The sequence below is a fragment of the Macaca thibetana genome, chromosome 14 (genome assembly GCF_024542745.1).
Source record: "Macaca thibetana thibetana isolate TM-01 chromosome 14, ASM2454274v1, whole genome shotgun sequence".
In the NCBI taxonomy this organism is placed as follows: Eukaryota; Metazoa; Chordata; class Mammalia; order Primates; family Cercopithecidae; genus Macaca; species Macaca thibetana.
This window is the reverse complement of record NC_065591.1, coordinates 106959199-106986698: the sequence shown is the minus strand read 5'-3', so window position 1 is coordinate 106986698 and position 27500 is coordinate 106959199. Positions and strand designations below refer to the sequence as shown.

General features: G+C 39.2%; 1 protein-coding gene across 6 annotated transcripts in view; it reads left to right on the top strand.

Moving 5' to 3' along the window:
* Nucleotides 1–27500, top strand: part of CADM1 (cell adhesion molecule 1) — a 333283-nt gene that overhangs the window by 277769 nt on the left and 28014 nt on the right. For 3 of the 6 annotated variants that reach the window (XM_050758852.1, XM_050758855.1, XM_050758853.1), the window contains exons 6-8: nt 10919–11018; nt 14152–14324; nt 19235–19318. In XM_050758852.1, the coding sequence (XP_050614809.1) occupies nt 10919–11018; nt 14152–14324; nt 19235–19318 (357 nt within the window). The remainder of the gene's footprint in view (nt 1–10918; nt 11019–14151; nt 14325–19234; nt 19319–27500) is intronic. The other 3 variants (XM_050758857.1, XM_050758856.1, XM_050758854.1) reach the window with 1 other exon arrangement.

Here is a 27500-nt window from a genome sequence, read left to right as displayed (position 1 = left end):
AGCTTCTCACTCTGTATTTAGCTTCTGAGAAATCAAGGTGATCTTTGAGTATGCATAGTGAAATGTTACCAGAGTTTGGTTGGGATGGCAGTGATTGGATGTCAGATGAAGGAAAAGCTTTACCCTTTATGAATCATTGGATTAATTTCCTAGGGCTGCCATAACAAATTGCCACAAACTTGGTAGCTTAAAATAGCAGAAATTTCTTTCCTTACAGCTCTGGAGGCCCGAAGTCCAAAATCAAGGTTTTGGCGGGACCACACCCCCTCCCCTCAAAAGAATCTAGGGATGGATCATTCATTGACTTTTCTAGCTCTGGGAGCCCCAGGAGCTCCTTAACTTGTGGCTTCACCACTCCATTCTCTGCCTTCATTTTCACATGACCTTCTCCTCTCCTCTGTGGGTCTCTCCTCTGTATGTTTTTATGAGGACACTTGTCGTTGGATGTAGGGCTCACCCAGATAATCCAGAATGGCCTCATCTTGAGATCCTTAAGCTGATTTCATCTGTAAAGACCTTTTTTTCCAAATTCAGCTATAATCACAGATTCCAAGGGTTAGAATGTGGACTTATCTTTGGGGGCCACCATTCAACTCCATGCAAGCCCTATTATTTATCTAAATGATCTGAGCAAAATGGGAAGGCAGGAAAAGTTATAAAATGTTGCTTCTAAGAAGCCATCCCATTCCAACCTTTTCTTAATTCCGTGAACTTGGCTCAATTGAACATTACACAATGCAGGATTTCCTCATTAATTCATTTCATCTGCTTCATTATAAAGCTTCATTATGGGCATCATGCTTATAATTTTCATATCACCAAAACTATTGTGGTATAATGTCCCTCTAATGGGAAAACAGAAATGATCAGATACTATCTAAATTAGCAGATAGTAGATCTCTTGTGATTTTGTTAATATGTAATTCATTTAAGCAAAGTTAATATCCATTAACTCTCCTTGTAGGGGCCCATTAGCTTTAATAATACATTAGCTCCTTTGTATGTCCTGAGTAGATATTCACCCAGTTTCCACCCCTAAACTCTTTCAGTATTTTCCCAGAATATCTTTTAAGTAGAATATAGTCCCTCCCACCTACCAAATTACCCTCACTCCCAAATGCGAAATATTTCAAGCGTTACATCTCTTACTCCTTGGAAAAACTTGATAATGATCCTTATAAGCCTTGGTTTCCATAATGTGTAGATTCTGGAGGTTTGTCCTTCTAAGAAAAGGAATAAGGCTCCACATCTGAATCCATTTGGCTTCAATCTAACAAAGTACTGATAGCCTTTAATTGCAGGAAAGTGACTCTAATGCTGTCCAAAAATAAGGATGCACCAGCTGATCATTTTAAATTCTAATATGGCACCTTTTTGTGGGAGACTCTGTTTTTTTAATCCAAGAAAATCATACAAATATTTTAGCCTTTATTCCACTTTTTGGAATATACATAAGGAAAAAATATTTTTATATAAAGGAAAGCTAAGAATTACAAAGCATTATATTAACCTGAATGGAACTTTGCATCTGATTTGATAATCTTAAGTAAGGTTCTCTGTGCTCAAGAAAGTTCACTACGCTCCACTCCTAGAGCACTATTGAGAACTTTACAGTGTCAGCCAGGAATTCCTTTTGTAGCTTCTTCAAACACAATTGGAATTCTCTACATCATTTCCTACCAGCTTTACTCTCCTTGAACACTAGCGGCTATGCAGTAACAAAAAGCTTCATTCCTCAAATGCCTGAAGCACTCAGTCACTAGGCCCTGAAGGCTGATCAGTCATTGTCCAGTGCTGTTGATGGCTCAACTCCAGTGCCCCCCACAGCCGTCCTTTCTCTGCAGACAGGTAGCACCACATTTTGATGCCCATGAGGAAAGAAGAGACACTTGAATACATGAGATTCCTAGAATGATTTATTCAGTAGCCAGTCTGCACGGAGGTTGAATTATTTTGGATGCCTGTGAGGAGTAACATTGCACCTGTATTTTAATGTTGACTCATGCCCTTGAAGTCAGCAGTTCTTAACCTTTTGGGGATCATTGGCCCCTTTAAAAACCCTTTGATAGCTATCGACCTGGAAAAGATGAATACAATCACATATTCACCATATTCTACTTACAATGTAAGGAGTCCATTCACCCCTCAGGGTTTTCCTAAATTCAGTTATTTGAGGACCACTTGCACAAATTTGCCATGTTCATGTGTCATCTGTATTTTTACCTGATTTAGAATTTTTCTTTAAGTCACTTTATTGCTTTAACCTAACCAGGGCCTATGTAAAAATATGTATTAAAATATACATTTCATTTGTTATGTATAGTGTCTAATAAGCTTTAAAATAAATGTACAACTAATTTTTTTCAATGTCCTTTCCTTTGCCACCTAAAAAGATTTCTTATGTTCTCAGTGACAAACAATAGGTTATCACTAGGAAATATTGATCCCATTCATGGACCTCAGAGTCTACTCCGAGTAAATAAGGCTACCTTGGGGGCAAATCTGATCTGATATCGTTGGTATTAAATATGCTCACTTGTTTAAGCCTGGCTGATTTTGCTCCATGAAGGTTTATGGAAACCTCTCTTTATCCCCACCTAAGAGGAATGGATGTTTACCAGGACACGAATAGGGTTAAATGACAGATCATGGATTTGAATTCTACATGAAGTAATTTTTTAAAAATACTGCTAAAAAGGAAATGAAATAATGAAAACCTGCATTATATGTCATTAAATATCTTACTTTAAATATGACAGGGAAAAAGAGAGGAGGGATAAAAAGAGGGGAAGTGTTGCACTTCTCTCCTTCAAATGGAGTGCTACCATAGTGCGTAGAAGACAAGGCTGGAGCTACACCTTGGAATTGCTTTTGTCTTGTGGATTTAAGTCCTAATTAATTGAACCAGGATTTTGCAGTGTTTGTTTGTTAGGACTCTTATTTGTGATACCAGGAGAAACTGTTGTGCCCAATTATGTGAAAAATCAGCCAGATGTGTATGCTGTCATACTTTTAATAATCCTTAAGTTTTCGGTGAGTACAGATATTAATTGTGTAGTATGCATTGAAGTGATTAACATCAATGTAATTTATCATCTGGAGATTTCTGAACATAAATAAATGAGTTGTTTTGTTCAGCAAGGTGTTGACCCCTTCAGAATCAGTGAATTAAAGTCCCCCCCTTTTTTATTATAAATATGAAAGGCACCACAATCAGCCAAGTGTTCAGTTATTTGATTTTCTGGGGCATTAGCCGCTCTTGTTTGTGACATTTCCCTGTTGGGTGCTCGTTTGCAAGCTCATTAATAAGGTTTTCTCATAGGAATGTTGCTGGGAATGAAGAACATACAGTAGGGCTCTTAGTTTTCTAGCTTTCATTCTGAGACTCAGCAAGGGTACCGCAGCAGCACACAGTTAAATGTTTAAAACAGAAAATAATTATGCTCCCGAGCTGGAAGAGCTCAAAGCTCTCTTCCCTTAGATGTTATGCAGAGAACAGTTTTGCTTTTTAATGTTCTGAGCTGTATGACCCTAAAATCTTTCTGTGCATTTTTTTCTTGCGAATGTCTGTACAGGTGGTGTTGCCCAAATTTACAACATGGTTGATTATAGCAGAGCGTGATACAATTGTAGCACGGTTAGTAGAGCTTCAGATCTGAGGGAATGTACTCTTGTCAAATAAAAACCTGTTTAAACGGGAATAGTTCACTGTCTGAGCGTTAAGAGAAAACTGTCTAAATAGCATCAAGGTGGCAACACATAGCGACATAAGCTGGGAATTCAAAGAAAAGCTGTGACCCTCAGTATGGAATTCAGATTGCTTTGCACAAGGGAGGAAAGCCTTCCTCTGGACTGGGGTGAATATGAAGCTCTTGAATTACTGCTGTGTGGCTTTTGCTTTCGCCCATCATAGCCTTGCTCTTTAAAATGTTTGGCAAAAATCCTCATTTTGTGAAGGTTTTGTGTTTGTGCATATTTGAAAAAAAGAAAAAAAAATTCAGAGGTGAGTTTTGAAAGGAAGAGTGAAAACAAAGACTCTAGAAATGGGTGTTTGAATGCCATGCCTGCTCTGATTATCATCTGACAGTTAATCGTATACGTGGGCATCATTTTCAAAATGAGTTTTATTGACTGAGTGTAGCTAGGTATTTTATAAATCCATAGCCCTGTTCATCCAAGGTCCAGAGAAGGGTAGATTTTTTTTTTCTTTCATTCCCTCAACTGGAGGAAAATTGGGCATTGAGGAGATGATCAAAACTTGTTCTTTATCTGTGCCAAAATAAATGTTTCTCTGGGTATCGATAGTGCCCTGCAGTGAAGGAGAGAGGAAAACCTGGAAATCAGAAAATCTTTCCTATTTGGAGTGAAGGATAACACATAGTTTCCAAGAGCAGCTTCGATATCAAATCCTCTCCCTCATCAATTCTGTTTCCAGGTTGTATTCTTCAAAGCATAATAGCTGCTGTTTTCAGATTTGGCCTGTTTCTCTCTGATCTCCAGTCTCTCTCTCTCTCTCTCTCTCTCTCTCTCTCTCAATCTCTCTCTCTCTCTCTCTCTCTCTCTCTCTCTCTCTCTCTCTCTCTCTCTCTGTCTGCCTGTCTGTCTGTCTCTCTTTTTAACAGAATACGCTCTTCCTCCCACTCTCCCTTTTATTTATTTATTTTTTAAAGCAATGAATTGAGTTTCAGGGAAGTTATTTTAGTATTTATGATTCCTGGCCGGGCGCGGTGGCTCAAGCCTGTAATCCCAGCACTTTGGGAGGCTGAGACGGGCAGATCACGAGGTCAGGAGATCGAGACCATCCTGGCCGACACGGTGAAACCCCGTCTCTACTAAAAATACAGAAAACTAGCCGGGCGAGGTGGCGGGCGCCTGTAGTCCCAGCTACTCGGGAGGCTGAGGCAGGAGAATGGCATGAACCCGGGAGGCGGAGCTTGCAGTGAGCTGAGATCCGGCCACTGCACTCCAGCCTGGGCGGCAGAGCGAGACTCCGTCTCAAAAAAAAAAAAAATGATTCCTTATGAGAAATAATCAAGGAATGAAGAACCCCAATTGAAGCTAATTTTTTAACCTATTATTTCTTTGTGTTAACACAGAGTAGTGTTGGTTCCAAATTCTTGATATTATAAGGACTATAGATTGATAGTGATACAATCTGCAGTACCAAAAGTGTCAAGAGGCTAAGTAACCAGTATTCAAAATACAAAGAGTGAGTGTTGGGCAAATTGTCCTGAGCAAGACTGGAAAGACCCTTAAGTGAAAAGCCTTTGCCTTGAAACCTGCCTTCTGAATGCATACCCTGCAGAAAGAGGCCTGTTTTACTAAGGACCGCCTCCTCTCATCTCACTGACCTTAATGTATTTGTAACAGATGTGTCTGCGTGGCTGTGGACATCGAATACTTACACAGTGAAACCAGTCTTCTAATGTACATACTTCACTTAATGGTTTTTAACTCAAGGTCAAATTTTGATTCTGTGGAAGGTTAAATAGTTGTGAAGCTGGCATCTAAAAGTCTAAAAGGAATAGTCAAACAACATCCTTTCTGATTTCCTGTAAGATACCACTTAGACACACACCAGAAGTGCTAAATAAATGTGTAGTGAGGTGGAAATATGTAAAGCAGAGCACCTGGGCTGAACTTCCGATTTGGGGAGCTGGATTGACCTTCCAAAAGAAAAACGCAAGTATATTTTGTGATGAGGACTAAGAGGAACTTGTGATCTGATTGTATTTATTTTTTAATCAGTAGTAAAGGTGGAAGGAGAAGTCCATGCCCCAATATTTCTTCACTTTCTCATTCACTTATTCCTTCATTCACTCATCCAGTAACTGTGTCTCAAATGCTTACTGTGTGCCAGTCCCTGGCACTGTTCTAGTTACCAAGACTTCAAGAAACAGAACAAAACAAAACAAAAACCCTCTGTTGTTACAGAGGGAACAGTCTTGTACAGAAAATCTTGCTATAGGGATTTTCTTGCCCAGTGTTTGCTTACAAATGATGAAAATTGCTTCCAAGACACTGAAGAATATTCTGTGGGTATGTACCCCCATTTAAAAAGCACTGGGAACAAAGCTTTCTGCCACAACACCGTGAGATCAAATTTGATTCTTCTGGGTAAACAGTAATTCTAATACCCACAAACCTACCTGAAAGTTGCAGCAAGAGAAGATTGCATTCTACTGTGGTATTGGTCTTACGTCAGTCCCACCAGATTTGACTCATCCCACTCACAATAGTTCAGGCCTCTTCAAGAGCCCAGTTTCAGTACTACAATTCATAACAACAGATGTAACAGCAGGAGGTTCTTCACCTTGCAAACAAACAAAATAAATGGCAGTGAAAATTATTCACGAATGTATTATGACAATAGAAAGCAAATCTTTTGCAAGATGTTCTCTTTACCTCCCCCGAGAGCTCTGTGTGACTCCGTTCATTCACCAATCCCAGTCACCTGGCATTGCTAGACATGGCCCTTCTTTAGTTGCAAAGCTATCCTCTCCCAACAATTTAGACAGCCATATTGTAGGGGTTGATTCTTGCTTTGAGCTCAGACAGCTTCTAACGTTCACCAAATCTCAGGTTAATCTTTGCATTGTCGTTCTACTCCAAACTCCAATAATCCTCCATGATTGACAAAGACTCTTCAGTCAATTCTTCCTCACTTGAATGCACAGGGGCTGACCCAGACCCGTTACCAAGACATTCTGATATCATCTGTGCTCATGCTGCCCTTGAGTTCTCCCTGGTAGGACTTGAAACAATTAGCACTTGATCCACAAACATCAAATCCCATACTCCCTGGTGTTTCAGAATATTGGGTGAAATCTAAGTAAGAAACATGAAGAAGAGCCTGTGTCCCAAATGCAGTTGCAGAAACAGATTTGCACTCAAGTCCCTGGACCTGGTTGCATTCAGCACATCAAAGAAAATATGACACCTGCATTTCCTGATTTAGAAACTCTCAGGAAGACAGGGAAGGTTGTGGGATCTCCGGGACAATAGGTCTCCCACTGGCTTGTCTCCTGCCAGGATATCAGTATGCCTTTTCCATTGACTCAGCTCTGCTCCTCTCTGCTACCCGGGAAGGGTGACATCCCAGTCATGAAGAAACTGCAAAGTACCTTTTTCTAAATAAAGGAATGCAAAGACCTGATATATTAGTGCTTGGACCTACAGAGGAGACTGTGCCTTTTCATTTACATAGGAAACTGAAATACAGGTTACAGAATCTTGAGTTTCATCTTCTGAAAAGATCACAGAATGTGGTGCAAGGTCAGACTGGCATGAAATCAATTGTAATCTGCCAGCAAGCCATTCCAACCTCTTTAAGAGTTTCCTTTTATATATTTTTTCCCTTTATAGAGAGAGCAAAGTACATTTAAAGAAAGTCTCATGAAATCAGAATGTCTTTCTAATATTATTTTTTTAATTGGTTGCTACTATAGTGTGACCTAAAGCCTCCTGGTATTTAACCCTCTGTGCAACTTTGACTAATGAACAAATTTTGTCTGCTGTAGCAGTCTTGCTAAATGTCTTTTACGGGGTTTAAAAAAATTTACAGTGTATTATGAAAACCTCAGATCCCTCAACCTAATTGATTGGCTGTTGGTGATGCCATGTCTTTAACTGTAATGTTCTTTAAGTGTACAGACCTAACTATTTTTCTTATTTTTATATAGCAGTTCCATTTTATAATGACATTAAGCCATTCTGAGTGATACATTTCTGGGCAGTTATTGCACTTGGGTAGAAAGTATCATCTGGCTTTTGGCCTTGTGCCTTACAACACCAACCGAGGCATAAAATGATCCCCCAGAAAATGTACTAGGCTTTACCTCATTACTTAAAAATAAATCTTGGAGGCTGGTTCTGTTTCAGAAAAGATTTGGTGGGTTATAACATTTGATTTATGAACATAATTAAAATATAAATGATGAGCTCTGGGCTAGTCAGTCAGCCATCTGGATTGTTAGGTATTTTGACATATTCATATCGTAGTTAGGCTCTTCAATGGAAAATTTAATGTCCCTTAGTTCTAGAGATGCCAGTGGAGTCCCAGGGTTTCTATTCCACCTGTTAAGAATGCTTAAGTTTCTCTTTCAGGACAAAGGAAGGGTAACAGAATTTGTTTTTAAGTTTCCATCACCCAGGGATAGATCTTGGCACATAGACCTTCTATAATATTTGATTCCTAGACTGGGCGAGAGGAAAGCTCATCTGCCCATGGTCAGATAATATGCCTATAAATACTGCATGTGTCAACAGAGGGAAACATTTTTCTGTATAATGCAAGCAAGACTAATGCTCACCTTTTCAGCCAGCTATTACGGTAACTGTGGCAGCTGTAGCCATAAGTAGATAGTAGATGTTTCTCCAGAACTTAAAGAGTAAATTGGGAAAATCAGTTATCAAAACTGAAGGTGTATTTTTTATGATTTAGTAAGTGGTTTTTAAAATAAATTGCAGGTATAACAAATCCTTAGCTTGTTCTTCCTAATTTATGTGAATAATTGACAACTGATAAACAGCTCATTAGGAACATAAAAAAGCATTTAACTAAAACTCAGTGGGACTGAAGAGGCAGGGTGGGTTAAGTTTTTCAACACTGTCTTTATTATTGATGGAAGTTGAGGATGTAAAATCCTTAGTGCACTGTGCTGAAAAATATGCCCTCTCTGTTTGCTTGTAAATTACATGAAGGAAAAAAGAAGAAAAGCAAAATCCTTCCACATAGGCCAGCAAGCATTCTGCTGCTTCTTAATTAATGGCCAAAGTCAGCAGTACATGAAAAATGTAGCCTTTCTGTAGATCAGAGATTAACCTATAAGCAAATGTTACATTTCAGCCCAAATTTGGGGCTTTAAATTTAGCCTCACCCAGAACGCTTCATGGGTAAGAACGCTAGAGATCCCCTAACTGGGAACTCTAGTAAGTGTTCCTGTTCCTGGGTATGAACTATGAGGTCGCAGGTCTTTTGTTTTCTGTGTGTCCAGTGTCATAACCTTCTTCTTTCATTTTTTTTTTTTTGTATCTTTTTTAAAAACTAAACTTCACCTACTAGTGTGTGTGTGTATGTGTGTTACACGACCACAAACAATAAACCCACGCCTGATGCCCAGCAGTTGTAGTAAGCCTAATATGTGGCCTCTGTCTCTAAACGGGGGTTCCCAGGAGCTCGGGAACCACCCAGTGCTAGTTCAAGGTCATCCTGTTTATTCTTTACAAGCATTTCTGCTTTTCTTTAATGACTACCTTCCCGACCCAGTTATCAGTATCTGGAAACCTCCACACCATTTTGCTCTTAAACATTTTCTTCGCCAACGTGTCCAAGAATAGAACTGTGTAACTTGCAAGGGTCAGCTGGAGCTTCTGGGCTTGTTAACTTTTACGTTCTCTGGCAAGAGACTTAGCTTCTCAGAAAGCACTACCAATTCACAGTATGCAGTGCACACTGGTGGGTGAACAAGGGGGCTCTCTTAAAAGGTTTTGAATGCCATGTAATTTTTAGAGACATGAGAGAAAGATTCGTGATAGGAAAGAGACCATAAGGATACATCTAGAAAGCAGCCATCCCTAGTGAGGACTTCCTTGTGCAGCTTATATAGCTGTGTACGGGATGAGATTGGTTGAGCCTTGCCGTAATATTTCTATCTTCTCCCTTATTCCATAGGATGAATGTTAATGAGCTAACCACAGCTTGTAAAAGGCCAAGGGGCTGTTGTTTAGGTGGTATGATTGTCTGAGAAAGTAAAACTATGGTAATTGTTTTGACCTTTCGGCCAGCCGATGCCTCGCCCTCTCACATTTATTACTCTTGGGTACATTTCCAAAAATATGCATTTACAGAGTCACAGAATTAAATGAGATAACTGATTTAGGGATCAATAGCTTGTTAGTTCAGCACAGAAAAAAACAATCTCCTAATTCCATTCAGGTTTTGTTTGTTAATGTATTTGTATATGTATCTATGTTAACTCCAACTTCTGTAGCTTGCCTCCCTATTCCCTGAACCTCCCCTTATTCATCTCTCATAGCCATATCCCCACACTGACACACACAGTTTTAAGTAGCTGGTGGAAATAGGAATACTTACATCTCCTTCCTAAGTACCTCGCTGCATTAGGAAGCTATACCTGGCTTGAATTATGGATTGCCATTGGAAATGCACTTGGGAATCAGAAATCTATCCCAACATAGACTTCTGGGGCTGTCTCTCCATGATCTTGGATGAGCTGCTTCAGTCTGTGGGTACCAGAGTTCCCATCCCTAAAACTAGGCTTGTTCTACCACCAGTGACGGTCCTAGGAGAGTAGATCCTGAGTAAATGTCAGTATTTTTTCTTTTTAATGTTTGCAATGAGATGTCAAAGACGTTTCCCTGGGAGGGCTCCCAAAATGTCCCAGTTCTTTTTCCTTGAAGTCATTTGAGTGGAATTCAGAAGTTCTGCCTTTCCCATTTGAAAGCAAGAACATAGAAGAGGCAAACTTATTAACATGCAGTGTCACAACATATTGTCACATAGTAATATATGATATATGATAAAATGTATCAACTCTGAGCACCACAGATATCTATGGCTTCACCTCAGCATGAAGGCAAATGAGTTTCCTTTAGCTTGAGTGAGTTTGGAGATAAACTTCAGTGTAACAAACTGTATTTCACAGGAAATGTTTGATGTGGCGCAGTTGGCTCGTGAATCTCTTATCTATTTGCGGTTCACTCCTTAGAGTTATTAGTCAATTTAATTTGAGCAAATGCCAGGATTACTAACTAATTAGAAGGGTGTTCCTGAAGGCATCGGATGGGAGAGAGTAAGTGCCGGACTGGTACTGTGGGTTTTGAGGCAGTGTGTGAGTCTGATTTTGCCTGATGATATCATTTGCTAAACATTATACTTTGTGTTGTTGTCACACAGATAAGCCTCAAGTGCATATTCAGATGACTTATCCTCTACAAGGCCTAACCCGGGAAGGGGACGCGCTTGAGTTAACATGTGAAGCCATCGGGAAGCCCCAGTAAGTTCTGAAGGACAAGGTTGGCAGAGGGTCGTGCGCAGTAAATGCCACAACACAGACGTATGCGTTCACCAGTCCTTGGCCTGTCACCTGTCTCCTGCTGCAAAGGATGGATGGTTTTTCAGGAACTAAAGAATATTCAGTGAGAGGGGAAATAAATATCCATAGTTCTTAATGGTCAGAACTGGGAGAAAAATTAAATGCCAGCTAAGATTGAAATCTCAGCTAATTCTATTTTATTATCATCAACATGATTGTCAGGACTATTTTCTCTCTCACATGCAAGAATAATCCTAATAAATTCTTGGTGTCCCCACAATCTAATGATATATCTGCCACCTTTTGTGTTAATGTCTAAGCTGCTACAAAGATGGTTTTAAGACTTACATTAAGCTGCTATGTTTAGGGCCAGCTGTAGGCAAATGAATTTGCCCTACCTTTAATTTTGCATCTTCTTCCCTCAAAGAAAAGTGTCATTCATACGTGACTCCCAGAAGTATTTTTGTTAGTAAGGAAAAGCTCAGGAACTTTTCTTAAGGAGGATATATGTGCCACTTCATAAGAGAAAAAGAAGAAACAACTAAGACTGTTATTTTATTGAAAGTATAAAGGAGCCACTTGAGTTGCCCTGTGAAATGATCCAAAGTGAATTAGAGGAACTACATGTATCATCACTAATACAACAAAAAAAGCCACACAGTGGTACCACTTTAACTATTATTCAGTTTACTTAGTGGGCAGGGGACACTTCTTTTGTGTTTCTAGTAAAGATTGTTTTTGACTGTTTCTGTTTCTTAGGGGAAAAAGCAAGTTGAGGATTCATGAAATGAACTAATAGGTCAAGGTTGGGATTAAGGGCACTCAAACTTGAGTGGTACCTAACAAAAAACAGCATTGAGCTCCCTCTGCTGTCCCCATAGTATGATTTTTTTTTTTCCCTCAAAGAGTTTTGCTAGCCAGCATCATCACAGTTTTCATATAAAGAATTCAGAGTATCTTAACAAAGCTTCCCCAGAAATCTCTGGAAAGAAGCCTCCCTATTTTAACTCAGGAGTGAACTATGACAAGAGATCAGAAAGCCAAAGGGGGCTCTGGCTGCTGTTGGTTCTCTCTTCTCATTTCAACCCTCCCTATCTTTGTACTTACTGCTCCATGTGCTGGAATTTCCTTCCCTCTGTGCTAACCATGTGGCGTTTGAAATGACCTTTAGGAGGTGGAAAGTGGTCTTGGTTCTGTTTCACTTTCCCTCTGGTGTCCCCAAGTTATTTGGTTTTGAATGCTTCAAGCTTCAGCAGAGTGATCTTTTTCTCTTTTGAGCACTGCCAAAGATTCAGATCTTTCTTTTTGTAAACAGTTTGAATTATTCCCTAATTAGCCGCTTTCTTCAAAAATAATCCAATGGAGGAAGAAAAAAAAAAAATTCTCAGAGGCCTCTTGCCACTTGCAGTACCTGTGTTCGGCCACATTAGCCACAGTTACAGTATATGGCTTGCTAACCTATACTTTATTTTTGTCTTTTTCCCCTGAAGAAGGTACTGCGTTCAATTGAATGTGCCACGGGGACAGTAAATTACATGTTTCCTTCAGGACATTTATGCCAGAGAAGGGATTTGTTTGTTCCTTTCAAATAGGAACTAGTATATGGTTGTGTGAGCAAGCTCACATTACTCTACTGCTATCCCTTCTAGCATATTACCTATTTATTTTCTCAAGAAATTGCATACAATAAAAATGGTAATTTAACTTGCCATTAAATGTTGTGAATATTCTCAGCACTTACCCCTACTGATTGTTTCAGCTGTCAAGCAGCAGGACATTAGGTCTGATTGCCAGGCAGGCCCATTTGCCATTGCCTACAAGGAGGACATATGCAGTACTAATTTTTAAATAATTTACTGGGTTGTGATGACAAACCCATGTGTAATTAAAGAAAAATTGGAACTTCACATCCCATTTGAAAACTGGAATGCTACTTGACAGGGCTAACTTGAGGATCCGTTCTTCATTAAGCATGGTTCTCTTGTCGTGTCGCTGCTCCTAGAGGCAGCCGTAGGAACTGGAAGGAAGTCACTTCTGAGCTGGATCTCTGTTGTCCTTCCTTCAAAATGAAAGTTTTCAGGCACAATTCTAAATGTAGCCTCAACTTCGTAGGAGGTTGAGGGAAATGCCTTGAAGAATGGAAGTTTTCAAAAGATACTTGGTGTGTATGCATTTTTAGCTTTGGCAAATCTTATGAAATTTGCTTTTTCCCGATGGATACAAGTGTGGTACTTTAAATCACTAAAACAAACTTGTCTCTGGTGAGCAGATGCCCTGGGCCCTAAGGGATCCATGTGGAATGCATTCCATGGTGATTAGCCTGAGAGCCCTACCCACAAGCTTTGGGCACTGCAGGTGCACACACAGGGAAAGTTCTTGCAATATGCAGGCTTTGGAGAGCCAGGAAAGAAGGCAATTTGCCAAAAAACAGATAGACGTGGTGGACCAGGGCATCAAAGACAGGGTGGCATTCTGGGTAGGGGGAGGCAGGTTATGGGGAGAGGTTAAGGACAAGAGGAAATGATTACGTCTTTCCAGAATCAAAGGTGGTTTTTCAAACAGAGGCCCAAGAAAAGCACTATTCAGATATAAAAGTCCATTCCTTTTGGTGAAACTCAAAATCCATTTAAATATCACAAGAGGCTTCTAAGCAAGTCTTGGTGTGTGAGTAACCATCAGATGAATGTGTGTATCACTAGCCAAGAACTTGATTTCTTTCCTAATTAATGGGATGTTAACAATGGGTGAGCTCTGTCCTGCCCGAATTGGTGTGAAACCACACAGCAGGGCATAAAACTAGCGCACACTTACTTGCTGATTTGTCGAAGATGAATTGGAAATAATGAGACTCCTGCTTGTGGTCTGTTCAAAGTTTTTCAACACCTGATCATGTTTAAAAGAAAAAATTGTATACCAAACAGATTTTTGGAGACTTCACAGTTGTAAATTCTGTGAACTTAAAATATCTCCAGTAGGTCCTCATTAATTGTGCTACCCTGCATGTGATTCATTTAATGCATGGGTGAGAAGTTTGATGCAGACATCTTAATGGGAAACGATAATGTGACTTGTCTTCCTCCCCTTCTCCCTGCAGGCCTGTGATGGTAACTTGGGTGAGAGTCGATGATGAAATGCCTCAACACGCCGTACTGTCTGGGCCCAACCTGTTCATCAATAACCTAAACAAAACAGATAATGGTACATACCGCTGTGAAGCTTCAAACATAGTGGGGAAAGCTCACTCGGATTATATGCTGTATGTATACGGTACGTGAGAAGATAAAATGCTCTTCTACTAGAGTCAGTCACATGGAGCTGCTACTTGTGATTTACTCCCAAAGCTTTTGGTCAAGTTGAAAATCAAAAACCAGTTGGTTTCCTTCTAGAACTTAAAGAAGCCTGGCCTGAGGTGGACCCTAGTGTCTCCACCTGGGATAGTGACTTTTCTTCTCTCCCTCTAATCGTGGGGGTTTCTACTAGATTACAGTCTTTGGTCATGCTGAGAAGGAAAGCTGTGTCCTCGGGCACATGCCATGGAGATTATGTTAGAAGTAATGACTGAAACATTCAACCTTACCAATTAGTGGCTTTTCAGCTCAGAAAGTTTATTCCCAGTGGTATTTTCCTATGATACCTGGGCTAGCCTTTCTCCTGCTTTGATGAGCAGAACTATTCTATTTTCAGCATGAGGCTATTAAATTTCAAAAGATGTTGCAAGCCAGTAAATACTCAGAACAAATACAAGGTCCTTTGTAGCTACATAAACCACCGGTAGCTACTGCTTCGGAACAAAAGCCTTTTTAAAAAAATATGTCTGTTTTGTTAATATCGATTTTCAGGATGATTAAAACCTCATGAATTTTATTCTCTAGTCAACAGATATTTATTGAGCATCTACTACATTCCAGGCATCTTAAACTTACTTCCTGTTTATAACTTACTGTTGATTTTGCAAATGGTGAATATTTTCTATTTAGTTGAGGTGTGCACCTCCTCTCTAGTTTTATAATATCAAATTCAGTCTCTTCTTTTCTATTGAAACCTCATATGCCAGGAAATAGCCATGAACTGACATGACAAAGAATGAGTAACCAGAGGCATCGACATTTCAATGTGTTATAAATATTTGAATATGTGTCTGTGTGAAGGGGGCATTTTTTTCTTCATGTTAGCAGTGTAAATAATCCAATTTACAAGTATAAGTATATGTGAATAAATGTTTAGATACGCATAAATTATACCTATGAAATATCCACACCATAGTGTCTTAAAACCAGGATACTTTCCTTATGAAGGAAATAGGAGTGGCAGTCCTTTTAATCAAATAGAAGCATGCTTTACACCGTATCTGCATGGATATTAAAATATAATCCTCAGCCTATACCTGAGATTTTTTTCCTAGCATAATGCAAAATTAAAAGATCACATCTAATCACCTTATTTGTAGACTTCTGAAGTATGTTTTGTCTTTATGCACTACCAATGTTGTCTGTAGTTCACACATAATAACATTAATTCTCCCAGTAGTTAAGGAAATCCATGTGAAGTGAACAGCTTTTCTACGTAGGTGAGAGAGGGCACAGCATGGCCCGTTTCCAGCTGGCGATATGCAGAGCCACCTCTTTCCACAGACTGCTCGGTGGGGGTGAAAAGAACATTCCTCCCTTTTTCTGCATGTGCTCTCTTCACACAAGGGCCTGCGCCTCATGGGAGTCCCCGACATTGCTGTTGCCCGGGTTTACTGGCTTTCAGTCCAGCTCTTTACAATCTGCAGATTATAAAAAGCAGTAACAAATTTCCATTAGTCTGTCATGTGCTTCCTTGATTCAGAACACTAAGTTATCTGGAAAAACAGTTTGATTTATTGTACTTACTGCTCCTGCATTTCAAGAGAAGAAACATTTTGTGGGTTTGATTATATTTGAATAATTTTGGATAGTAGTTTATAGCTAGCATTTATTTAGTGCTCACTTTATTCCATGCCCTATGGTAACGATTTTACATGCATGGTCTCCTATAATCTCCACGATAACACCAGGAGGCAGGCATTATCATGATCCCATTTTACAGATGATAAACTGAAGCTCAGAAAGGTCCCACAGTTTTCCCCAACTTCACCAGGTTTCTAAATGTGTTTTAGAACCAAAATACTTTGGCTCTAAAGTCCACAACAAAGTTTGTGTTTCTTTGTATATTCTGTTATTCTCACTGCTTTCCAATAGAACAATCCCCTTCAATATGAGATGATCCTCTTAGAATTAACTGTCTGGGCCACAGTACATTATTTGAAAGCCAAGAAATATAGGGATCCACCTGTTGAAGGCAGGCACAGCTACATATACATGTCTCCCTAATCCAAGATGGTACACCTATCCCTGTCTCAGGACTTTCTAGATCCGTAATATACTACCTACCTCCCCTAGTCAGTCCTAGTAACAATACTTGAGATGACAGGTTAGAATATTCACCTAAGGTATTACTAGTCTACTAACAAAATACTCTAGCATTTTGGGAAGGTGTTGAATAGATTTTCTTTCCAAAGCTGATTTGTTGTATTACTACCGTAATTTTGGAAGTATTTTATGAACTAAAAGTTGGCATGCCTCCATATAGTTTAACTCTCTGGAAGCAACTTCTACACATGAAGAATCTAGCTGGTTAGTGCCTGAGCCCCAGTTGGTTTTATTCTTTTAGCCTCTACATGTCAAACACAGCTCATTAACTCCAATTCTGTACTTTCTTAAATAGTGGCCTCACATTGCTCTTATTGCTAGAAATGATCTAAGCACTGAGGTTATTAAACCTGTTAAGGGAATCTAATTCTTTCAGGTCACTTTAGCCAGATGTGAAGGACAACAGTTGCCCCAGTCGTGATAAAGATAATTGAAAGCATGTGATTTGCACAAAATGGGAGGGACTGATGACCTTCATTAGTCTGGTCTACCCCTTGGTTCATAATCATATTTTCAAATCACCTTCAGATCTACTCTTATTGTATTGTGGACATCACACACTTTATGTCAATACTTTAGAATAGGTGCAGAAATAGGATTATAGGCCAGGCATGGTGGCTCATGCCTGTAATCCCAGCACTTTGGGAGGCCGAGGTAGGCGGAGCACAAGGTCAGGAGTTCAAGACCAGCCTGGCTAATATGGTGAAACCCCGTCTCTACTAAAAAATATACAAAAATTAGCCGGGTGTGGTGGTGCATGCCTGTAGTCTCAGCTACTCAGGAGACTGAGGCAGAAGAATTGCTCGAACCCAGGAAGCAGAGGGTGCAGTGAGCTGAGATCATGCCACTGCACTCCAGCCTGGGTGACAGAGCAAGACTCCGTCTAAAAAAAAAAAAAAAAAAAAAAAAGAAATAGGATTATAGTATATCAGGGAAAATCTCCCAGGCACAAATGTTCCTTTTCAGTGGTAGATACAGTAATTCAAGCAAAACAGAAAAATCACATTAACTGACCCCGTGCAGGGCAGCAGGCACCTCTCTGGATATAGTTTAGTTGTGTAGTGGAGGGAGCGGGATGTCTTTAGTGCTGGGCTCAGGGGTCAGTGCACTTGGTTCATTTGTATCTGCACTGGCACCTGCAGCAGGTGTGTAGGTGCATCCAAATGAGTTTCCAGCTCACAAAATGCTTCCCCACCTGTGGCCTCCGTAAAAAGTGTGAAGGAGCAAGACTGAACATATGGCCTGAATCACTGCATTTCTCATTCTGCCTTTCTTTTAAACAGGTAGTTTAAAATTACTAACTTAATCATTTTTACTTCTTGGAGGAGAATGAGATTATTTTTAAATGACAAGCTTTTTTGGACTTCTGTGAGGCTCCTTTAAAATAAAAATGTAAACTGCTTGTATCCCCAACTTAAAGGAACGGAGCCTCCCATCGAACAGAACAGTAGCTTCTTCTCTGTTAATTTCATCCAAGTATGTTTGTGTGAGAGAAGCAGTTTGTGAAGAAAATTAAAACCTCAGATTGTTGATCGATGGTAGGAATCATTTTAAGTAGACTTTGCAACCAAGCACCAAAATAATATTTTTATAAACTTTTGGGAAGTTGCACCAAGCCCAATAAAGGTGCAGTATATAATTAAAGTTTTGATGTATTAATTAGACAATCTGAGAGCTCACTTGAAGATAAAAGGACACCAGATGTGTCAGGGAGAAAAAGTTGATGTGCTTTAGATAAAATTTAAAATCAAAAGCTTTCAAATCATCTTATGCTCTATTATAGCAGAATGATTGCTTAGTTCAAAGTCTTGCTGACAATTTAACACATTCAGTTTGATCATTTGGTCTTAGAATTTTTTTTCTCTTTCATATTTGCCCTTCCCTTGTCTCCAAGTAATTTTTGAGACGATAGAAGAATATACAGTATATCAAATATCTGACAGAGGGTTCCCTATCAGGTTCCTGGCTTTGAAGGTCGAGTCTCATTTATATTTAGTTCTCTTGTTTACAAGATGGAAAACGTTCTTTCAGTTTTATCACTGTAGTCCACTTAGGTCAAGCTTTTAATATGAGCAAAGGCAACTTATTAATATTTATAAGTTGTAAAATTTATTGACTTTTAAAAAATAAAATCTCAGTAAAATCTCACATGCCTGGAACTTGATATTTACTGGTGACATTCTCTCTTCTTTGTATTTATTATGAGTGTAGAAGTAGTTTTACTTCCTGCTGGGATGTATTGATGGAGAATAATGAAGTTAACAGTCACAGAGAGCAAGTGTGCAGGGGCACACTCATCCTTGGCTGATATGAGCCCCCTAATAGAGCAGCACCACCTCCTCTTCCTTCCTCCCATCTGTAAAAGCTGAAACGAAATGGCAGTCATTGTACCCTCTTGGTACTGAGTTGATTTAACCTCACCTTTGAAATCTGGTAGGGAAGAGGGGTGTTGTATGTTTTGATTTTTCTTCCCCTCTCTTCACATCTCCTCATCCCTAATTCACTTCATTAACGAAAATTCTCTTTTCTTCTTTTCTCAGCTCTTCCAAGTAAGGCTTTGGGATATAATTACAAGACATAAATCTTGCAGGGAAAGAACTTTTGGTTTTAAAGGGGGAAGCCATCAAACAAACATCTCAATGTCCTCATGCCTTTGTTTTGTCATTACTGGTCATTGTTGTGTTCAGCATTGTGGGTTTGATTTTCCTTTTTTTTTCTATCCAGATCCCCCCACAACTATCCCTCCTCCCACAACAACCACCACCACCACCACCACCACCACCACCACCATCCTTACCATCATCACAGGTATGGTACCTTCATTACCATTGAAAATGTCCTGAATGTATATTGTCTTTCTGGTATGTATAAAAAGAAGCCAAAAAGTTCCCTTTAAATCCTTGAAATTTAATTGTTCCTTTATTTTGGAACTCCAGCGACATTAGATACTATGTTCTTAAGTTGAATCTTAAGGACCTCAGAAACATCCAAGCATTTAACAGTACGTCAGATATCTTGCAGCTTATGCATAAAAGAATTCTTTTTGAAGCATCACTATTCAAAGCAAAATGCTAGGGAAAATGGCAGCTGGCTGCTAGAGAACACGCCTATAGCTTCTACTTAGCCATGTTTGATGAAATGGTAAGTACTGTGGCTTTCAATCTTGTCTCTGTCTTAGTTTCATCTCAGTCCATGTAAGGGAAAATATACACACCTAACTTCAATGTGCCTATTTGGGCCATGCTACTAAATGCATAGTCATCCTTCCTGCTCCAGAGAGTACCCGCTGACAGTGTTACTACCTGTTTGTGTTGCCTAGGTAGTCACAAGAGATCAGAGGGAGTCACTGTCTTTTCCATGCTGAGCACTCGCGTGCCGCTCCCTGCCCTCGGTCACATATTGGAGGAGTGGAAGAGGCAGCCACTGTGGTTCTAACTCTGCGGCTTTATCTTTTTGGACTGTCTGAAACTCTTATTCAGCATGAGTTTTACTGTCTCTCGTTTCTGTCACTGAGGGAGGTGGCATGCCATCCAGCCCTTCCTGGCATCCAGTGGCTCGCTCATACTGCTTGATGTGGCTCGTCTCGGAGCCATGGGGTTTCCTCTGCCTACCTAAGTAGGAAAGTTTCCAGCCGTACTATGTCCACTTGACATGAAGGATTTCCATAGATAAGGCCTTCCCAACCTGTGTTTACAGGGACTTACCACAAAAACATGTGAAATTAATTATTCTGTGAGAAAAAAAAAAAAATCTCTTGAAAGAGTAACTTTTCCACTGCATTTTGTTAACTGGTGAGACTGCAAGGACTGGACTCCTTTATGAACACTGAGTATTTGACTCCCCACCCTTCATGGTCAGCTCCTTTTTAGCACCCTAGATATCATTGCTCTCCTTTTCATTGACATGCTGGAGACATTTCCAGTTTTCATGGGAGTCAATAAGATAGAGATGATGAAAATTCAAAGTGTTCGAAGAAAGAGGAGGCCTCATCAGTTGGTAGAATATAGCAATAGATTGCCTACTCTCAGTTTTCTTCACTTTTCTACCCATTACAGTGGAACAAAGAGAACCCTTAAGGAAGCCAGTGCTTCTCAACATTGGTTACAAAACCATCAGTGCCAGCACTTAATTTGAAATCTTCTGAAAATCCATCAATTGGTTTTCATGTCTCACTCTAAACTCAGCTCCAACCAGGCTCCTTCCTAGATTCTTGTCTGTGTGTGTTTCTGTTTTGGCTCTTTGTTACTTCCCTCTGTAAACTTAAGTAAACTCAGTTTGTTGGCCTAGTGAATTGATTCCTTCCATTTTCTATACCATTCATAAGCATGTCAAAGATGCTTCTTCCTAACTCTGATTTCCAGAGTAACCGTGCTATCAGCTTTTCATACTAAGAACTAGATTTTTACCTTTTCAGATTTCTTGCCTCTTACCCAGTTCATAAACCAAATTAGACTTGTACTCTTGTGAAGGGCCCTTTAGATATTAGTATAAAATGTATTGCCTAATTCTCCACTGCCCTACATATGTTAACCCTTTAAAAAAACATATCAGCAGTCTATTTCATCTTTGCAGAACTTGCCCAGGTATGAGCCAGCATTTATTACCACTCATTCTAGAAGGTGCCAGCTAGGTAGCTATCCAGGTTTTACATTTTAAGGCAGTCGAGACCTTATTCATGCGGTATATAAACACCACATTTCTCTTTTATATTAACAACACTTTTCATTTGCGGCTGGCCTTCTCACTAGCTTATGCCTTTTTTTAAGACCTTTCTTAACACTCGCTGAACTCCTCCCCCCTCACAATCAATCTCAGCAACTCAGCAGAGTCGCTTCAGTTCACAGCTCTTAATCCTTCACTCCAGACTAAAGCTAATCTTATGTCCTCAAACAGCTACAACTCACTGTTATCACAGTTCCAACTGCAGAGACTCCATTTAAGAGGAAATTTTAAAAATAAACAATGCTCTATTTCTGTCCACATCAAAGCTACCTCTAACAGAAACTTGTCCTTGCTTCTGTCTCTCTGCTACTGGCCTCTCAGCTCAAGGTAACGTAAGATGATCTCATAGATGCACTTTAGCCTCTTGATGTTAGCAGTTGAATCCTCCCTGCACATAAAATACATTTGGGGTAATGAATGCCCAGAATCTCACTGGCACACCCAAGAGTAGTTAAACTAAAATTGCTACTAACACAACATTGTAGAATTCGTTGCCTTAATGGATGTGATCTTCTAGGCTTATTGTGTCTTAACAAGCAGTCTTATATATATTTATCTTGCCCAGAAAGTACACTTGTAGAATTTAACATTTGCTCCTTTCTCCAAACAGATTAAAGGTTATGCAGCTGAATGATTCTGTGTCCCATTTTAAAGGTCCAGGCTATCCCCTAGATTTAGATTAGTTCCTAAAAAATCTTCCAGACTGAATCCTGACAAATGGATAGCTAAATTAATGTCCACTCCTCTTCTCTCTTGCACTGTTTGGTACATTACAGCCACCATTAGCCTTCAAAGCTGCAACAGCCAAATTCGGTGACAGTAACATAAAGCCTGAGCTTTAAAAAAAAAAAAAAGAAGAAGAAGAAGTCCACAGTCATCTATTTCTTTTCTCCCAGTCAAATGCAATAACTGAAACCCATTCCCTAGGTCAGAGTTTCATTACAAGAAAAATGTACACATGCAATAGAAAAATATTTTTAAACTTGAGAAGTCATAGTTGATTTCTGATTTCTCTGAAAGGAAATGTTCCAGTGTTATCTTTTATCTTCCGTAACCAGGATAATCAAATTGTTCCCCTTGTTAGGAAGACAGACTGGCATTCTGTTCTGAGTCACCTGACTTCCTTGAAACATGTTAAAGCTTCGTCGTGGAGACCCTTCAAAGAGAAGAATTATAAGCCCAATCTGACTCTGCTTTGCCCACCCAGAATCACACCCCTCATGGGTGGGAGCACAGGGCGTTTTCTGCCTCCTGCTTACCCTGTACGGAGCAGGTCTGGAGAGTTACACATGAAGGCACCCATCTCAGTGTGGCCTTATCTAGGGAGAAATTTTTGTAGTCTCTAAAGTACTGAAAGGAATACAAACAGCCCCTGATTTATGATGGTTCATCCTACAATTGTTTGACTTTAGGACGGTGCAAAAGCAATGCGTATTCAACAGAAACCGTACCCATACAGCCTTTCACTTTCAGTACAGTATTCAGTAAATTCCATGAAATCTTCAGCACCTTATAAAATAGGCTTTGTGTTAAATGGTTTTACCCAACTATAGGCTAATGTAAGTGTCCTGTGCACGTTTAAGGGAGGCTCTGCTAAGCTGTGACGTTTGGTAGGTTAGGTGTATCAGATGGATTTCCAACTTACAATGTTTTCAACTTAGGGTGGGTTGACTGGGACATAGCCCCATCGTAAGTCAAGGAGCATCTGTATTTAGTGTCAACTTGCCATATCAACTTGTTGTGGCTTTAAAACCATGAAGCCATTATAGTATCATTAAAATGTTTTTCCAACTATAAAACAGTTTTAGATTGGGAGCCATTCAGAGCCTCACTATGATTTGCCACGAGGTTCCCTGGAGTCTCTTATCTTTCCTGTATATTGATATTCTGACCATATATTTCTGTTTCAACTATTGCTATTGGCAAGCTCCTGTTCCTTTTTTTTTTATTGTGTCAAATTGTCCATGCGGTTTCATTCATGAAGATATATGCTGTCATATGGAAGCATAAATTGCATAATTTAAATTGCCCCTGGAATCCTTTGTTAAAAGATGGAGACAGCCAGCCATTACCCCGGGTAAGAGTCCTTTACACAGATTCCTGTCAAAAACTAGAAGAGAAGAAAAACTTACTGCCGTGCTGGGGTGGCAGGGGGAGGTGGGGGGAGTGTGGGTGAGTAGGGAGTGTTTGTTCTGTCTTGTTTTTAACTTTCTTTGTAATTAGTTGACTTGTGTGTTAGGTGTACATAAACTTACCCATTTCTATAATAGTGTTAGCCCCTGTCTTCCAGTTGGATCAACTTTTTCCTGTAATCATCTCAGGAAAACATGTTGCGTTTCCCTTCCTAGTTAGCGTGGCTGTTGTTTTGTTTCTGCCTGGTTGCATCTTGAGTTAGATGCTTGATAAGGAATATCGTAGAAAGGACTCCACACTCAGTTTTAAATACTCTTAGCAACTTACAGAGAAAATCCAGGCTGGGAGGAGTTCAACTTGGAGGTCACACTATACGTGTGACTGTCATAAATTAAAAAATTAAAACCACCTTAGAATAAGAAATGAATAGCTATAGGGCCAAATTCTGAAACATATTAAAAAATCCTTTCATAAGAATGAAGTAGGTCATTTCTAAATGAGTTTTCCTCTTTTTAAAAGTATGTACCCAATTAAATATTTTGTGTTCCTAGGAAAAGAAAATAGCCAGGCTTTTCTTATTGGTATCTAAGTACTCAAAAACCAATATACCTTGTAGCAAATGATTCCTACCCCTAGGCCCACATTATTATTTTTGGCTTTTATAGTCTGAAATCATAAGCTTTTGTTATATGTAATGTGGATTAGATCACATAAAGAAAGAAGGTGGGTATAACCTTTATCCTTCAGTGATATTTATAGAATATGCCCAATTGGGAAACTTGACACCAAAGCACATGTTTTTAGTTCCTTAGGTACAGAGCAAAGAAGCACATCTGTCCTTAAGACTGAATCTACGTCATGACCATCTAAATGATAATAGAGAGCTTTCCTCCAAATAGAGCTGGCTATTCCCCAGGGTCTTAGCCTAATGATTCCTACTCTTTGCTATTGATATTTGCATTGATGGTTCAAGAGCTGGTCTGCTTTTAGTTATGCACTCAACAAATATTGAGTGCCCGTAATATGTACAGCACTATGCTAGTGCTTATGGAGACAAAATACTCCCTAAACCCCTTATAATATGGTTGCGAGAACAGGTTACACACGTTGGAACCCAATAAGAGATACTGTGCAATTGGGGCGATTCGGTGGCACAGGCAGAAGGTGCCATAGACACTGAGGAGAGTGTCACAGTGGACTTTGGTCTGTGCCACCAAAGAAGGGACAAAATGTGGATAAGAAAGGATGGCATTTTGGAAGTTATGCATGAAGGTCCAATGTTACTTCAAGCATCTATCTTCAATATGTGTTTATTTTGCGTGTATTTATGTTCCAGGCATAGATTAGGCCACTCTTGCTAGGAAATATACATCTTCATCCCAGAATGTTTACTAAATTGCCTTTTTTTCTAGAGTTGACATCTACTTCATTAAGATTATTTTTCATTCAGCATTTATTGAATATTCATCAAGTGTTATTGATATGCCAGTATGCCTAGTGACAAGAATATTTTGGGAGCACTAGTACTCATGAGCCACCTTTTATGTAATAAGCCACCTTTTCAAGTTTTTACTCCAAAAAGTGTGTGTCCATTTTTCTTCATACTGTCTTAAGTGTCTACATTTTTTTTTTCTGATGATTGTAAACCTGTTACAAATAACAACATAGCTAACCAGCTTTTGACCATATTGATTTAGGAGGGAATGAGAAAAGACTTGAATACTACAGTGATGGAGGCCACCTGACTCCACATTTTTTAAAAAAATTAATGAGAAATATGATGCGAGTGGAAAAGTTTTTAATGCCTCTATCGTAATTTCAATAATTTTATGCTCTTTATTTTAAAAATAATCCTGGAGATAAAAATGTGACATGTTTTCATACTAAAGACCTATCAACAGTGCAAACAAATAATACTGTGAATACAGGTTTCCCAGAATTAAAAAGTGATGTTTAGAGCTATCTTGGTAGTGAAAAATAAAAGACTTGACTGAAGGACTCAACCCTCCCATACCTAACACAAAATTTACCAAGACTTAAAAATGTGCTACAACTGATAGACAGCCTCTCTCCTCTCTCCGTCACTACCCTCCTGGCAACACCCTCTTCTTTTCCTTCCCTCCCCTGTGCCTTCCTCTTATCTGTACCCCCTTCCACTGAGCATTCACACACAACATGATAAAGGAATTGTTTTTCTTGTTAAATGAAACCACTATACAGATTCCTATTATTTTGCAGAACATCTGGTTTGCAAATGAAAAGATCTCAGGGGCACAACAGCACGAGTGAACAATTCTGAAGAAGCTTTTAACAAAACTTGAAATTGCTTATCCAAAAAAAAAAAATCGTCCCCTGTTCCTGCTGTTCTGTAGCACACAATCTCTTCACTCACAGGGGAGGTGACTTTAACAAGGAAGAGAGCTTTATCCTGGCTCTCCTATTTGGGCCTTTTAGTTTTCGTTCCGTTCCTATCCACTTCTCCCATCCCTAAGACAGGGGAGTTTGATTAAAACATAACATGGATGGAAAGAATTAGCCAGGAAACTAGGAGAAAATAAATTCCAGAGTTTAATTTTCTGGCAGTTATTTTTGTTTTCGATCAAGTTCAAATAACTTGAAAGAGGAAAAAAAAACCCATATATTTAATATATATTGGCCAGCACAGCACAGCCATGAAAATAAAATTGTCAGGGGAATTCCTTGCCTATCCTAGTGTCTAGATTTAAAGCACCTCCATAACACAAACTGAAGGGGAATTCAATTAAGAAAACCCGTTGGCTTCTTATTGACTTTAGTTAAGAAAAGAAACTGGGAGAAAGTGTATTAAAATATGTCTAACTGCTTAGTATGCTTTCATTTAGGCTTATGACAATCAAAAATGAGAGAATTTAATTTTTTTACAATTAAGCTCTGGTTTTGAGTAGATTGTGGGTTATCACACTGTGCATTTTTTTTTAATGTACACCTTACTCAAACACACCCCAAAATGCAGGCTTGCAAGTCTGTGCATTGTAAAGCAGGAGCACCACAGGTCAATTGGGGGAAAAAATATTTAAGGTTGTGAATTTAATTTTGTTCTAGGATTTTCATTTTCATTTATGGCACCCGTTGTGTTTGAGACCATGGACCAATTTATGGATTAGTTTTAAACCCCCAGTCTGTCACACTCAATGAACAATTCTAAGTTGGAGAGAATCCATATGAAAGGATTAGAATGTGCCACAGTGGAGCTTACACATGACTGTTTCAACTAAATATTGCCCAGCTGCCTCTCCTGCAGTAATTTTTTTTTTTTTTTTTTTTGCTACTTAGTTAAATTGCTAGTGTCTCTAATTTCACACATTGTCAGAGCTTTTTTTATTTTTTTATTTTTAATTTCGTCTTAAAGCTGACATGATGTGATGTAGGAAGACAGTAAATATACTGCAACAATAAATGTATGTGATGTTTCATTTATTGAAGATGGGGTGTGATAAACTGTAGGACGAGGAGACTAAGAAGAGAAGTCAATATTGAGTAGAATGTGCATCTTTCAAATAAGAGTGCTGGGCCCTTCTTTGGATACCTTGTTTGACTGTACTCATAAAATAGCCAGAGAGTGACTGTTAAGACCGTATACACTTACTGGGTTTTCAAGAAGATGGGATTGTTTTTTCTTGGCCATATAAAATAAATATACAATAAATTTGCTCTTTTGGTAATTAAAATAAGAGACAGTAGCTCAGCTAGGCCTTTTAAATGTCTGTATAACCCAACACCACCATAAGTCCAGCTCAATTTTTTGTGACCTGTTTTTCTCATAAGCTAGCTCAAAGGTTTTTTTTTTTTTTTTTTTTTTTTTTTTTTTTAAGGCAGCAGCAGCAAGATGAAGTTTTAAAAAGGCTTTGTTAGGGCAATTAGACTTTCTCATTTTTCAAGCTGATTGCAGCATTTATCAGTTATATTGAAATTTTACTATTTGCATTTTGCCTCTACACTTAGAATGTTACCCAACAATATGGTAACCGCACAAGTTGATTCACAGGGCATGTTTGCACATTGCTCCGGTTTTCTGATTAAGATACCCTAATAAATCCTGCCTCACAGAGTTGCACTCACTTCAGAGCCGGGGTGTCTGGTTTCTGCATGAAGTCAT